General features: G+C 35.9%; 1 protein-coding gene across 1 annotated transcript; it reads right to left on the reverse strand.

The window, feature by feature from the left end:
- Nucleotides 1-13,482: 13,482 nt before the first annotated feature.
- LOC145113885 (uncharacterized) lies at nucleotides 13,483-14,451 on the reverse strand. The gene is made up of 2 exons (XM_079049928.1): nucleotides 14,209-14,451; nucleotides 13,483-14,010 (listed from the first exon to the last, which is right to left on the reverse strand). Exons 1-2 carry the CDS (start codon nucleotides 14,449-14,451, stop codon nucleotides 13,483-13,485), a joined length of 771 nt encoding a protein of 256 aa, XP_078906054.1.
- Between the last annotated feature and the right edge of the window lie 1,061 nt (nucleotides 14,452-15,512).

Below are 15,512 nucleotides of genomic sequence, written 5' to 3' on the forward strand. Positions count from 1 at the left end.
TTGTTGGTATCTATCTAATAGGCATGAAGTCCATCACTGTCGATGTTTATCTAATAAGCACGAAGTTCATCGCTGTCAGTGTTTATCTAATAGGCACGAAGTCCATCGCTGCATGTGTTCTATGGGACTGCCATCAATTAGTCTGGTAGTTGTCACATATACTTTGCTAAGTGACTACATCGTTGGTACACTAGTATCATTCCTAAAGTCGTGGCATCCTATCTTTGCCTACATCTTTCATCATACTGTGTCATCCTATCTTTCATTGTACTATGGCATCTTTCACTACCCTTCGTTACCCAATGTATTAAATTTACAAAATACATATACGGTGTATATCATATAAGATATATATTTATAATATTTTATCCAACACATAACATCTTTGCACATAAGCACATATAACATTCAAATATTTAAATACTTCATATCTATATGTTAGATGAAAGTAACTATGCACTCACCTGACTTAGGTGAATGAGTGGCGATTTTGGCAGAGCTTCGCCTTGGTGTTTTATATTTTCTTCAGACGTGACCAAATATAATCATTACTAAGTCTTAGTCTAATTATTCCCTGATGATAATGGTAGTCTAAATTCCTCACTGATCCCAATGAATACTGATATTTCTATCAAATAGGAATCAGCCAGGCAGGACAGTTGGGAGGTAGGACCATTTCGGCATAAAGCTTTTCTAAAATCCAACAACGAAGCCAACGTGACCATTCTAGACACCTCTCTCGTAAGTAGATCAATTAATATAATGACTTGGAATTACTGATAAATCTTATTTATAGGTTCATAATAACGACTTATGACTATAAGTTACAGTGAAAAGACTAGAGTGTAGCTTAACTTACAGATATTTTTAATGAAAACCAAGAAAATGCTTGGACAGAACTCTGAAACCGAAAGCTACTGTTTGTCGGACACCTTGACCCCTCAAAACCTTACTAAATACCACTAAGAACCTAAAAAAATCGGACTCAAGAAGAACTAGTATTCCAGAGAGAATAGAGTTGGAAATTGGTGTGGAATGAATGAATTTCGGAAGGGGTATTTATAGGGTAAGGGGCACACATTGTGCCCTGCTGCTGACGCTGCTCCTTTGGATGCTCGCCACATGTCGTCGTCTCTGTGGTCCACCTCACTCCTTCTAGAAGGTTACCATGTGGCTTATTCTTGTGGTGTCACGTGTCACGTATATGTTACGCCACATCATCATATCTCGCGAGGGAGCCGGCTACCGATTGAGCCACATTGCGCACTCCGGTGCTGCCACATCATCAACATAGTGCAATCTTCGCAGATCTTCGGACGGCCATAATTTCGCATACGAGCTCCGTTTTTGACGTTCTTTATATCCTCGGAAAGCTATCGACGAGATATACAACCTTCATTAAGGCCTCAACATCTAATTCTTGCTCTAACAAAAATTCATATTCAGATCAGTTTAGACTATTAAAGTCCGTGTGAAATTCATAACTCCTTCATACGAACTCCGTTCTCGACTGTCTTTTTATCGACGGGTTCTGATATAGCCATATTTATACATATATTTAGGTAGTATTTTAATACATTTTAAGCTATATTTTGGTTAATTGTAAAGATATTTGGTATTTACTGAGTTAAATTACAATATGCAGCCAAAAAGGATAATCTTGAAGGAAAGGGGCCAAAGATGACAAAAGCTGAAATCTTGGAGGCCAAAGTTAGCAGCAATGTGGAATTGGAAGAGAAGTCGTGCAGTTTTGCATGCCATGATGTGGCGATCTCAAGGTCACGACGTGACCACATTTTCTAATCTAGAAGCTTCGATGACTAGCCACATATAGGATTTCATAGAAGACTGCGATGTGGTGGTGGTCAACCACGTTGTGGTGGTCAGATACATGGCAACTATAAATATGCGGATATTAGGTCGAATTTGAGAGGATGGCTTGAGGAATAAGCTTTGATTTACGACTAAAAACCTCTGGAAAACCTAGAGAAGGCTAGGAATCGATTAGATTGAAATAGTTGAAGAGAATTGAAGGAAGAACATCATCAAATCGTTCTTTTTGATAGATTTTACAATGTCTTTTCTAGTTAACTTAGATTTATTGTTTGTTTCTGATTTAGTTATGGGCTAATCACCCCATACTCTTGTTTGGTGAAGATGAATCCTGATCATATGTGTTGATTTCGAATATTGGATGTTTTATATTGATTTTACTTATGTTTGATAAACCCTAGCATGTTTAGTTCTAGTCTTTGAATGTCTTGATATGGTTTAGTATAGTAGATGATCATTCTATTTGCATGAACTTGTTTTCTTCATTGTTTATGATTATTAACTAATTAGAGCTAAGATTAATCATATCTTAGATTAGGTAATTAAAGCTAGAAACTTTAACTGTGTTAAAGAGCATAATTAATCTTAGTTTGTGATTGGTTGCTTAACTTGATCATAGGAAAGTAACTTTTATCATTCATAGTCCAATTTTGTGCTCACTATCAATTTAGTGTTAAACTTGTGCATGATCATTGCATGGTAATACATAAACTGGTAAGTCTAGATATTTGATCATAATAGATAGATAACAAGTTGGTAATCAATATATTCTATCCATTAGAAATCAACCATAGGAGAAGGTGAAATTGGATCTAAGCAGAAGTACTCTTTAATTCCTGAAGTTAATTTGTGTTTCTTTGCTTGAGTTGATAATAGTTTAATTAAGTTAATCTGAACTTGGAAATCAGATAAATCCCCCACCTTTAGTTGTATATCTTAGTTTAACTTTAGTAATTATTTATTTATTTGAATTATGTTCTCTGTGATCGACATCCGACTTACCCGAACTACACTATAATCTGACTAGGTACACTGCCTATAGGTGCATAGTTAGTAAGAGTTTGTTAGGTTATAAATTTAAGACTAGTAGATACTTTTGTGCACATCAGGTTCATATTTACGTGATCTTTAATTTTCGTTTAGATTGTTTCGGCTAACAATCAACCGTTTAGAATTTTGATTTTTATGCCTACACTGCTACGCTGAAACTTCGAAAAATCATAACTTCCTCTCACAAAGTCAAATTTAGACGTTCTCTATATGCATGCTCTCGGTTTAACGACTACTACGAATTTTGTTTAGATCTCTTAGGATAAAAGTAATTTATCAGAAATTCATGTTTTACAATACGTAAAATTATGTCGGTTTAATCGCGAAACTTTGAAGAAACATAACTTCTTCATATGAAGTCAGATTTTAGCGTTCTTTATATGCACAGAGTCCTTGTCACTTATAATATCACTTTGTTTATGATTATTTATCCTAAATAATCTTCTATTAAAAGCCATTTTTAACGCTTATTATCTCTAAATTGACTAGCCCAAATCTGCGAGTGTTACAAACATTGATTTACCAAAAATAGATCTACTTCTAGATGATAATTTTGTTACCTTCTAGATTGTTAACTTTGTCTTTAACTTCTCATATATATGTTGGAGTCTCCCCTCTCTCCATAGTGACTTTTTTGAGAATTAATACGGGGACTCCACATATATCTTACATGGTATCAAATATGGTGTCCACACTCTTGTGGATTAACACATCCCTTGTCTATCATCATCGAGCCTCCATCTTTAAGGAGGGATGTTAGTGTATCTCACATCGATGCAACACGATCCTTGGTTTACCCTCCAAAAATATCTCTTATGAAGAAAGGGGGACTTCAACACATATAGACACTTGGTATCTTGCACCCCCTCCCTCATACCTTAATACATCACTGTCTACCTCATAAAGCCTCTATTGATGAGAGGGAGTGTTGCAATATCTCACATCGGGGCGACACGATCTATTATGTCTTTATATATGTTAGAGTCTATCCTCTCTCCATAATGGCTTTTTGGGAGAGTTAATATGAGATTCCACATGTATCTTGCACGGTATCGTATCAGAGTTAGTGAATATACCCCATGGTTTGACACATCCCTTGTCTATCCTCATCGAGCCTCCATTTTTAGGGGGTATTAATGTATCCCACATTGATATGCCATTGTCCTATAAGTTTATATATATATATATATATATATATATATATATATATATATATATATGTTGGAGTCGTCTTCTCTTCATAAGGGCTCTTTTGGAAAGTAAACCAATGACTACACATATATCTTATATTTTTTCAACTTTCTTTCACCATATTCACGTTAATAAGAATGCCAAGATATATACATTGATGTTTAATTTCTTTATAATCAATTGTCATTGATACGATAAAAATAAACCAACTTAACCTATATAGTAGAGTAAGTCGGACCGAATCCATAAAGAGTTCATGGTTAAACTATGAGTTTAAAAAATTCAAAAAAAAAAACTAAATTACAAGTTTAAAATATGTCACTAAACGATTGTAAATTAAATTTAAGAAATAGTTCAAATCTTTGTACTTGCAAAAAACATTATAGGGATACTAAAATGAGATTTAAATGATTAGAGCAAACAATATCACTTTTGTTCGGTTGTTTAGATTATTAAAACTAGGATACTTGTATTCCCCTAGATTGCAACTTAATTACATAGACAAAATTAAGGTTAAATAACACACAAAGATATAATATTTGGCACACAATGTATTGATGTAACTAATTGTCTTAATCCCTACATCTAGTGGATTAGGCACAAGTAGTAGCTTGAAAATATCGTATCTTACAATTAAAGCACTATATTAATATGCATTTATGTTGTAAAATACGACAGATCCAAATTGACTTAAATAATATTAGTTCAATGCGGAATGGGATCAAAAATTATCAAAGCGTAATAATCACAACGAAATATGAATAAAATAAATAGAATAGAGACACAGGAATTTACGTGGAAACCCAAATCGGGAAAAAACCACGGGCGGAGGAAGCCGAGAAACAATTCACTATAATTTGCAGTGTTTACAGGGATTATGAAAGAGATTACAAAATAGAGTGGGAGAGCTAAAATACACAGTGGTGTATCAGTATATATATGTAATGCTTTTTTTTATATATACTTGGATGATTTTTTTGGTTGTGTTCTTTCCTCTGGTTCATGGCTTAGGCTATTTATAGCCAAAAGCAATATAATATGAATTGTAGAAAAAATGTGCCGTCCGAATTCCAATTGTAGGCGCCTACCAAAAATTCACCGTCCAAATCAAATTCACATATATATATACTACTATTCATAGTCAAGCTATGAATAGTGAAAGATAGACGTCCAATTTCATTTCAATTAACATATATATTACTATTCATAGTCAAACTATGAATAGTAAATGATAAGTTACTGAAATAACCCATGAACTATTTGCCACTTGCTAATTTTGGAGGCAACTTTTCCACAATCTCCACCTTGACATCAAAATTAAGCAAGTCATGCTTTACGATTAGTCAAAACCTATAGCTCACCAAACTCTAAAACTTCCATAAGAACCTGCAAATTTTATATAGAGAAAAAATTGTTTCCGAAAAATAAATAATACTTCCTCCACCACGAGCCTTCAGGCTCAACTGCGATCAGAAACACCCACCATGTCCAAACATAATTTGAACTTGGTTATAGGAAGACTTTTAGTGAACATATCAGCGGGATTATAATCTGTATGAATCTTGTCCACAACACAATCACCTTTTTCACTGATATCCCGCACAAAATGATAACGAATATCAATATGCTTTGTTCGGTCATGAAACATTTGATCTTTACTCAAGAAGACAGCACTCTGGTTGTCACAGAAAACTGTGGTCACCTTTATTCTATCATCGAGTTCTCCAAATAACCCCTTCAACCAGATATCTTCCTTAACTGCTTATGTAATCGCCATGTACTCTGCCTCGGTAGAAGACAGGGCAACTGTAGACTGTAACTGGGCTTTCCAACTAACAGCACAACCATTTAGAGTAAACACATACCCTGTAATTGATCTTCGTTTATCCAAATCTTTGCCATAATCTGAATCAACATATCCGAACACCCCAGTGTTAGATTTACCAAAACGTAAACACATAGAAGACGTACCACGTAAATAACGAAAAATCCACTGTACTGCTTTCCAGTGTTCTTTCCCCGGGTTCGCCATGTATCTACTAACCATGCTAACAGCATAAGCCAAATCAGGGCGCATGCAGATCATAGCATACATCAAAGATCCAACAGCACTAGAGTATGGAACACGTGCCATGTAAGCCATATCAGTCTCATTAGTAGGACTCAAAGCGGATGATAGCTTGAAATGAGCTGCAAAATGTGTGTTGACAGACTTTGCTTCGTGCATACTGAAGCGTCTTAGGACTTTCTCAATATAACTTTTCTGAGAAAGATGCAAGATCCTAGACTTCCTGTCACGAATAATTTCCATACCTAAAATCTTTTTGGCAGCTCCTAAGTCCTTCATTTCAAATTCAGCTTTCAACTGGTCTTTTAACTTCTGAATCTCCTTCATATCTTTCGCTGCAATCAACATGTCATCCACGTACAAGAGTAAGTAGATCTTTGAACCATTGTCACCTTTCTTGAAATAAACGCAACTATCATAGGTGCACCTGCTGAATTTGTGACTGGTCATGAAAAAATCGAACCTCTTGTACCATTGTCTAGGAGACTGCTTGAGGCCATAAAGAGATTTGTTCAATTTGCATACGTAGTTCTCCTTTCCAGGAACTGCAAAACCTTCAGGTTGTTGCATAAAAATATCTTCCTCAAGCTCACCATTTAGGAAAGCTGTAGTGACATCAAGTTGTTCTAACTTAAAATCGTTAGAAGCAACCAACCCCAACAATACACGAATGGAAGTATGTTTGACAACTGGGGAATAAATGTCAGTGTAATCAATACCAGGAATCTGACTGTAGCCTTTAGCTAACCGAGCTTTGTATCTTGGTTTATCATTTGGGTTGACAGGTTCCTTGATCTTGTAGACCCATTTGCATTTAACTGGTCTCTTCCCTTTCGGAATAGGAACTAAATTCCAAGTACTATTTCGCTGCAAAGATTCCGGCTCATTTTGCATAGCGAGCATCCAATCATTTGAGTCTTCAGATTCGATAGCCTCGTCATAATTCGTAGGCTCCGTTGCGGACTCAATATTATCAGCAACAATAAAAGCATAGGCAACCAAATCAGATTCAGCATACCTCTTCGGAGGAATAATCTGTCTTCTCGGTCTATCTCTTGCAATGCTTGGAGTAGTAGCTTGTGGTTGTGAAGGTGTTGAATCTTTACCAACAACATGCTCATCCGACGAAGAAGAATCTTGATGCTGATTTGTACTCTGATTAGTGGTAGGTGAAGTAGGAAGCTCCACCTCCATTTGAGCATTCTCTTTATTTGCTTCGGATAATACATCTGATGCATCTGTTCTTTTAGAAGAGTCAGCAACTGGTTGAAATATAGCAGACTCATCAAAAGTAACATCTCTTGAGATGATAATTTTCTTCAAATCAAAGCTCCATAACTTGTAACCCTTTACACCTTGATTGTACCCAAGAAAAACGCATTTGATTGCTCTTGGTTCTAGCTTCCCATTGTCAACTCGTGCATACGCTGGACATCCGAATGGTTTTAAATCTGAATAATTGGCAGGTTTACCGGACCATAACTCAAACGGAGTTTTCTTCTCGATTGCTCGTGACGGTGATCGGTTGATAACATAGCAAGCAGTCGAAGCAGCCTCCGCCCAAAAAGACTTTGGCAATTTGGAATTAGAAAGCATACACCGGACCTTCTCCATAATGGTGCGATTCATCCTTTCAGCTACACCATTTTGTTGAGGTGAATGGACTACTGTGCGATGTCGAGTAATGCCTTCCTTTTGACAATAGACATTAAACTCTTCTGAGCAAAACTCAAGTCCATTATCCGTACGAAGATACTTTACCACCAGACCTGATTGCTTTTCAACCTGAACTTTCCAATTTCTGAAGGTAGAGAAAACGTCTCCTTTATGTTTTAAGAAGAAAGACCACACCTTCCTGGAGAAATCATCAATAATAGTGAGCATATAAATAGCTCCACCTTTTGAAGCAACTCGAGCCGGTCCCCACAAATCCGAGTGAACATAATCAAGTGGTCCTTTCGTTGTATGGATACCACTTGCAAACCTTACTCGTTTTGCCTTGCCATATACACAGTCTTCACAGAAATCCAAATCAACAATCTTTTGTTGACCAAGTAAACCTCTTCAACTCAATTCTAACATGCCTTGAAAACTCATATGGCCGAGTCGAAGGTGCCAAAGACGGGACTGATCTGGATCAGAAAGAGACTTTGAAACAACAGCAGCATCACTCGAAATTGTTTGCCCGTCAAGAAAGTAAAGATCTGAGGTTTTTCGTTTGGCTCTCAGTTTGTCGGAACCGTCTTTGAATACCCTGAGAACTCCACCTTTACCAGCAAACTCGTATCCCTTTTTGTCAAAGGAACTGAGAGATAACAAGTTTCTTCTGAGGTCAGGAACATATCTAACATCCCCCATGGTTCGAATAACTCCGTCAAACATACGGATCCTGACTGAACCATGTCCAAGAACTGGACATGTAGTATTGTTACCCATCAACACATAGCCCTGGTTAACCTTTTCAAATGTGTAAAACCAACTTTTGTTGTGACACATATGAAAAGTACAACCAGAGTCGAGTATCCAATCACCAGTGGAATCCAGTTTATCTGAATAAACTGTCAAAAGTTCTCCAATACCTTCGACCTCAGCTAGATCGGCTTCACCCGAAGTGCTAGCTTGTTTACCATTTGTTGTCGTCTTCTCTTTTTCTTTGTTCTTCAACTTGAAGCATTCTTCAAGCACGTGTCCCTTCTTGTGACAATAGTTGCAAAACTTTCGTTTGCCTTTTGACTTGGATCTGGTTCTGTTGGAAGATTGAGAAGTTCTACTTCTCTCTGTTGTTCTTCCTCTGGCATTCAAACCTTCGGCTTTAGCATCACTTGAACCACCACCAGTAATATGCTTCATCTTCTCTTTGGAATCTAAAGCTGTATAGACTTCATCTAAAACTAGAGTGTCACGGCTATAGATAATAGTATCACGAAAATGGCTATAGGATTCTGGCAACGACGATAGTAAGAATAGAGCCAAGTCTTCATCTTCATACTGAACATCCATATTCTCTAAGTTATTTACTAACTCTTTAAATGTGGATATATGTTCAGTTAAAGAGCCTCCTTCAATCATCTTGAGATTGAACAACCGTTGCTTCAAATGCAACTTGTTTGGTAAGCTCTTGGTCATCAACAGTTGTTCCAACTTTAGCCATAAAGAAGCCGCTGACGTTTCTTTTAGAACATCTTGCAAAACATCGTTTGACAAGTGCAAACGAATCTGGGATAAAGCCTTCAGATCTTTCATCTCCTTTTCTTTTTCGGTCCATGTATTGGGCATCATATTGAAACCCAAGAGCGCCTTGTGTAAATCCATCTGAATGAGAATGTCTCTCATCTTTACTTGCCACAACGGAAATCGGGTGTTACGATCCAGTAGTGGAATATCGTATTTTACCGAAGACATGATTAATTACTTGATAAAATGATCCCAACGAGCTAATATCACAACCCAGATGCTCTGATACCAATTGTTGTAAAATACGACGGATCCAAATTGACTTAAATAATATTAGCTCAATGCGGAATGGGATCAAAAATTATCAAAGCGTAATAATCACAACGAAATACGAATAAAATAAATAGAATAGAGACACAGGAATTTACGTGGAAACCCAAATCGGGAAAAAACCACGGGCGGAGGAAGCCGAAAAACAATTCACTATAATTTGTAGTGTTTACAGGGATTATGAAAGAGATTACAAAATAGAGTGGGAGAGCTAAAATACACAGTGGTGTATCAGTATATATATGTAATGCTTTTTTTTTATATATACTTGGATGATTTTTTTGGTTGTGTTCTTTCCTCTGGTTCATGGCTTAGGCTATTTATAGCCAAAAGCAATATAATATGAATTGTAGAAAAAATGTGTCGTCCGAATTCCAATTGTAGGCGCCTACCAAAAATTCACCGTCCAAATCAAATTCACATATATATATATACTACTATTCATAGTCAAGCTATGAATAGTGAAAGATAGACGTCCAATTTCATTTCAATTAACATATATATTACTATTCATAGTCAAACTATGAATAGTAAATGATAAGTTACTGAAATAACCCCTGAACTATTTGCCACTTGCTAATTTTGGAGGCAACTTTTCCACAATTTAGTATTAAAACTTAGAAATATTTTATGTTGATTCAACTAACCATCTTAATTCCACACTAAATTGGCAATATGATATCTTCCTTAAAATAGCAAACACGAAGCGAAACACAAAAGCAAGTACTATTAGTCGAATGATTAATAACAACAAATTGTTCGGAAATCAAAGTGTGTTCATCTGAATACCATACAATCTTACCAAAGTAATCTTGAATGATTAAGCCTTTCGTCTCGATGAAGAAACACACCAACATAATGATTTTTCGAAATGTGGCAGCCGTATCGACCTCAAACGATTCTTGAGTGATTAAACCATTAAAACCGAAGAAAATATTCCTTCTAAGGTGTAGAGGATTTAACTTTTGTTAGTAAGAATGTATACTTACAGGAGAAAAAGAGGGTTGAAAAAAGTTAGTTTTAGAAAAGGATTGGAAAATTGAAAACAATCTCTTTTTTAAATAAAATCGGAGTGCTCGGGTCAAAAATCGTAGACCTCGGAACCAAAAATCGGAAAGGTCCAGTTTTGAGATCACTTAAAAATCGGAGTTTTGAGATCACTTAAAAATCGGAGAGGTGGTGAATATAATCAAAGTGGCAAGGCATGCAAAATTAAAGAGCTCTAGTTTAGGTTGTTTGGATCGAGCTACTCGGCCCAATAATTAAAATTCGCTTAAAAATCAGAGATTTATGATCCAATAAATGAGATATCTAGTTGCTTAAATATAGAGATGCATATTGGCTCTGAATAGTCTCGAAATTGTCTGGTTCTTTTATGACCGATCTCGGAACGAATTTTCGACTTATGCTGGATGGTTTAGGGTTTAGGTCTTTTCGGTCCGGTCTTATGTCTTTGTATGCGCCTTTATGATTTCAGTTTTGAGTTTTCCTGCTAAAAAATGTATGATTAACATCAAAGTGATACATTAAAAATTGATCAAATGACATAAAAGCCTTAAGATTGACTGAAATATGTGGATTTACCTTTTTACATATTTTAGGTTCATTAAAGCCAAAGGTTTACAACTTTTTTTTTTCAATTTTACCATTTTGCATATTTCTGGTTCATTAAAGCCTTTACATTTGACAGAAATGTTTGGTTTTATCTTTTTTCCTAGTTAATTAAAGCTTTTAAGTTTGACAGAAATGTTCGTTTTTACTGAAAAGCTGGAAAAATTGTCAAATTGAAAATAAAAATTACAAGCCTTCGACTATAATTAAACAAAAAATACGCAAAAAGGTAAAATACATACATTTTTGTCAAACTTAAAGGCTTTAATGTCATTTTCCCCTAAGTTTTAATAAAAATGATACACTAATTTAATAAAATAAGAAATGAAGTTGGATAATCATGGATTAAAAATATGTAATTAACACAAAAATTATATGTAAATAAACTCTCATTTTTGGTACTTAGACTGGTCTTGCTTGGACCAGCCACACATGAGTCTCGGAACGACCCGTCTTTTTTGGTACCAGTCTCAACTCTCAAGGCCCCTTCTTTTATCAAAATATTTTTTTTATAGTTTGGTATTTGTTGGGGATCAGTTCAGCTTTGATATTTTTTTCAGGAAGGGTCGAAGGGGTTTTTTGTGTTTTTTTTAAAGGCGCCGTCACATACTCACATGGTGGATCCAAAGTGATCCACAATACTCCTTTCAATTGACGAGTTTTTTACCATAATATAGTAGTTAAAGAAAATATTTACCATAATAATGTGGTACCTGTAAATTTATTTACTATTTAGTTGTAATTTTAATATTCTTAAAATAATAACAAAAGAAATCCTCTTAAATGCAAACCACCGGCAATCCGTATCACCTGCAAACCACCAGCGATCCTTAGCATCATCATAAACTCTCCATTTACCGGCCCTTGGGTGCACACGCATGTGCAAACTCCTTTGCCATATCGTTGAATGGTTGAAGTCGTCGTAGGTCCTGCTACGACTATGTTGGGTAACCTTTGGTAGTCCTTCTTGGGTCCGAGAAGACGACCGACGCTCACAAAGTTTACTTCACCCTAAGGTTGAGACGTGTTTACAGGATTGAGTTTTTCGTTCTCACAAGCAGTCGACCCTCTAGGCATTTTGCCAGTGTGGGGATTTAGAGAACACCGGTTGCACCACCATAGGTAAAACCAGAAACCTTTGACCGACTTCGGCTCCAGTGGAGTGATCTTCTTAGGTAAAACCAGAAACCTTTGACCGACTTCGGCTCCATCATTGTGCACATTGCCATCATGCCATGATACCAATTTACCTGATTCAACTCTCATTTACATCTTATGAAGCAATCCCCTGGTATCTAGTGATCTTTGACAAGTCTCTTAGATTTCTTGGGATTTTTTGAAATCATATTGTATCAAGTTTTAAAACTATAAGTTCCAAGAAACGGAGCATTGAATGGTTTGATGCCATGACTTGCTAAGTATGTCATAAACAGACCATAAATTATGTGTAGTAAATCAGGAGAATGTACAAAGGGTGGTTTAAAAATTGGGTACTTTGTGAACTTGAATTGGAGGTTTAAAAACTGGGTCGGAGTAAAAAACTCAAAAAGTTTAGTGGTGGTCTATAAGGCTGGAGGGAGTGGTGCCACCGAAACCGCACTCCCTCCACCGCCACATAAGCGTCACGTCATTTTTTACCACACAAGTGTGGTTTCTTGCCAAACCAAGGGAGTGGTGTCACACTTTTATTTTCTTTTTTTTTTTTGTTTTTTTTTAGCTATTTTAATTAAAACTTCTTTTTTAATAAAAAACATAATTTTTCATTACTTGAAAATTAAAAAAAAAACATTACATTGAAAATTCAAAAAACATTACATTGCATTACACACACACAAAAAAAACACACATACATGACATTAAAATAATCCTAAAAACTTAAAAAACACAAATAAAATAACTAAAGCAAACTACATAAAGTCGTTATCCGAGAACTCGTCTTCGGAGTCATCCGGTGGATCCAAATTAAGGTTAATGTTTTGAACCCCGTAAATGTGTCCCACCAAGTCATTGCGAAGATTATGAAATGTTTCAGTGCAACGTATCTCTGCTCTCCTGTTCATATACTCTTCGCCACCAATTTCTATTGGTTGTGTCTCTGGTATGGTTTCTTCCTCGTCAAACGCACATGTCGCTCTTCCTTCGTCTTCAATAATCATGTTATGCAATATGACACATGTATACATGATTTCTTGAAGTTTTTCCTCGCCTAAATGAACTGCTGGTTTTTACAATATGAACCACCGTTTCTTCAGAGCTCCAAAAGCACGCTCAACATCCTTCCTAGCTCTTTCTTGAGCTCTCTTGAATTTTTTTCGTCTAGAACCATGTGGACACGTAAACGATTTAACAAACACAGCATACTCATGATAGATTCCATCGACCAGATAATAACCATACTTATATGGCGTTCCACGCACTTCAAAAGAAGAATCTGGTGCGGATCCATCGTATATGTTGTTAAATATAGGTGAACGATTAAAAACGTTGATGTCGTTAATTGAACCAGGAGAACCAAAAAAAGCATGCCAAATCCACAGATCTTGTGATGCAACTGCTTCAAGTATGACCGTTAGGTGACCATGATCACCTCGGGTAAATCGCCCATGATATGACGTAGGGCAATTTTCCCATGCACAATGGAGACAATCTAAGCTTCCTATCATTCCAGTAAACCCATGCACACTAGCATGATGAGCTTGCAATTGCAAGATGTCATTACGTGTAGGCTTACGTAAATATTTTGGACCATAAAACTGAATCACAGTTTAGCAGAAAAAGTAGAGACTGTCTCGTGCGATCCTAGCAGACATCCTAAAACTTTTGTCTAACGCATCAGGCGGAATGCCATATGCTAACTGACGAAGTGCGGCCGTGCATTTTTGTAAGGGAGTGAAATCGGGTGTACCTCTAGCATCGTAGCGTTGTTGAAAAACACTGCACTCCCTCGTTACATCTTCAACTATACGTTCGTATAAACCTTTGAACATTCTGAAGCGCCTACGGAAATAATACTCTTGATAAGTGGCATTCTCTTGAAAATAGTCTTGTACCAAATGTTGGTTGGCTTCTTCACGATTTCTGAAAATATATCTTCGTGTTCTCCGTTGAGAACTTGCAGCTGCGTTATTACATAAAGCATCGTATGTTTGTTCCGTCATTTGAGCACACGCAACAGCGGCATCAAAAAAAGTCATTCTTCAGAAGATGAAGAAGATGACATTTTTTAGAGAGATTGATAATTTTTTTTTTTTAAAGTTGAGAGAGAAAGGTTTGTATTGTGTGAAAAAAAAAATGAAGTGTTTGTATATATATATATATATATATATATATATATATATATATATATATATATATATATAGGAAAGAAAGGCAAAAAGGAAAAAAAATAAAATTTATTGCAAAGACCGTTCAACGGTCAAAAAACTCAACAACCAATCACGATTCGCGGTAGTCTCCAGCCATAGTGCGGCTTAAACCGCACAAAATCGCAATCTGGGGGTGGTGTGCGCGGCTGAGGTGGCACAAACCGCGGCCACACCCTCCGGCCTAATAAGCTAAATGAAACCTAGAAATAGAAGTAAAAGTTGCAGGTAAGTTTAAGAAGATTAAGTGGTGCTCCAGCGAATTCCATGGATTCCATGGAGAAAACAAGAAATGAAGGAACGGTGTGAAAAAAAAATTTGTTTTTTTTTTCTTAACATAAATTGGGTGGGAATCACAACTAAAAGTCTAAAAACCATTTTAACTATCTTTTGGAAAATATTTTTGGAAGTACAAGATAATGGTAAATATTTGTTTAAAACACCACACTCGTGTACAAAACTCTTCAATTGAGTCTCCTCATTTTCTTATTTTTATGTAAATTAATTTCATTATTTAATTAACATTAGTTGTTTCAGAAATAATTAATAAAACTACTTTCCATTTATTTAAAAAAATATCATAATCAATCTCAATCTTTTCCTTTACTTCAATTATTGGGTTCGCAAATTTGTCTTCAGCTCTTTGGCTTTTTTTATGTCACTTTCATTTTGTGTCATCTTGCGAACTTCTTTAATCTTTATGCATTTTCTTTGTAGCGTTTTATCCAATTTTAACGCCTGCATATCTTTATTTTAAATAGTTATATTCATGCCTTGAGTCATAGTTTTCTTAGCAACTAAATGAGATGAATACAGTTTGCGAGAGGATATCTCAAGACGAGCAGTGGCGGATCCAAAAAAGAAAAAATTGATGGGTTGTACAAATTTTTTAG

The sequence above is a fragment of the Lactuca virosa genome, chromosome 5 (assembly GCF_052849685.1).
Source record: "Lactuca virosa cultivar CGN04683 chromosome 5, Lactuca_virosa_CGN04683_v6, whole genome shotgun sequence".
Classification (NCBI taxonomy): domain Eukaryota; kingdom Viridiplantae; phylum Streptophyta; class Magnoliopsida; order Asterales; family Asteraceae; genus Lactuca; species Lactuca virosa.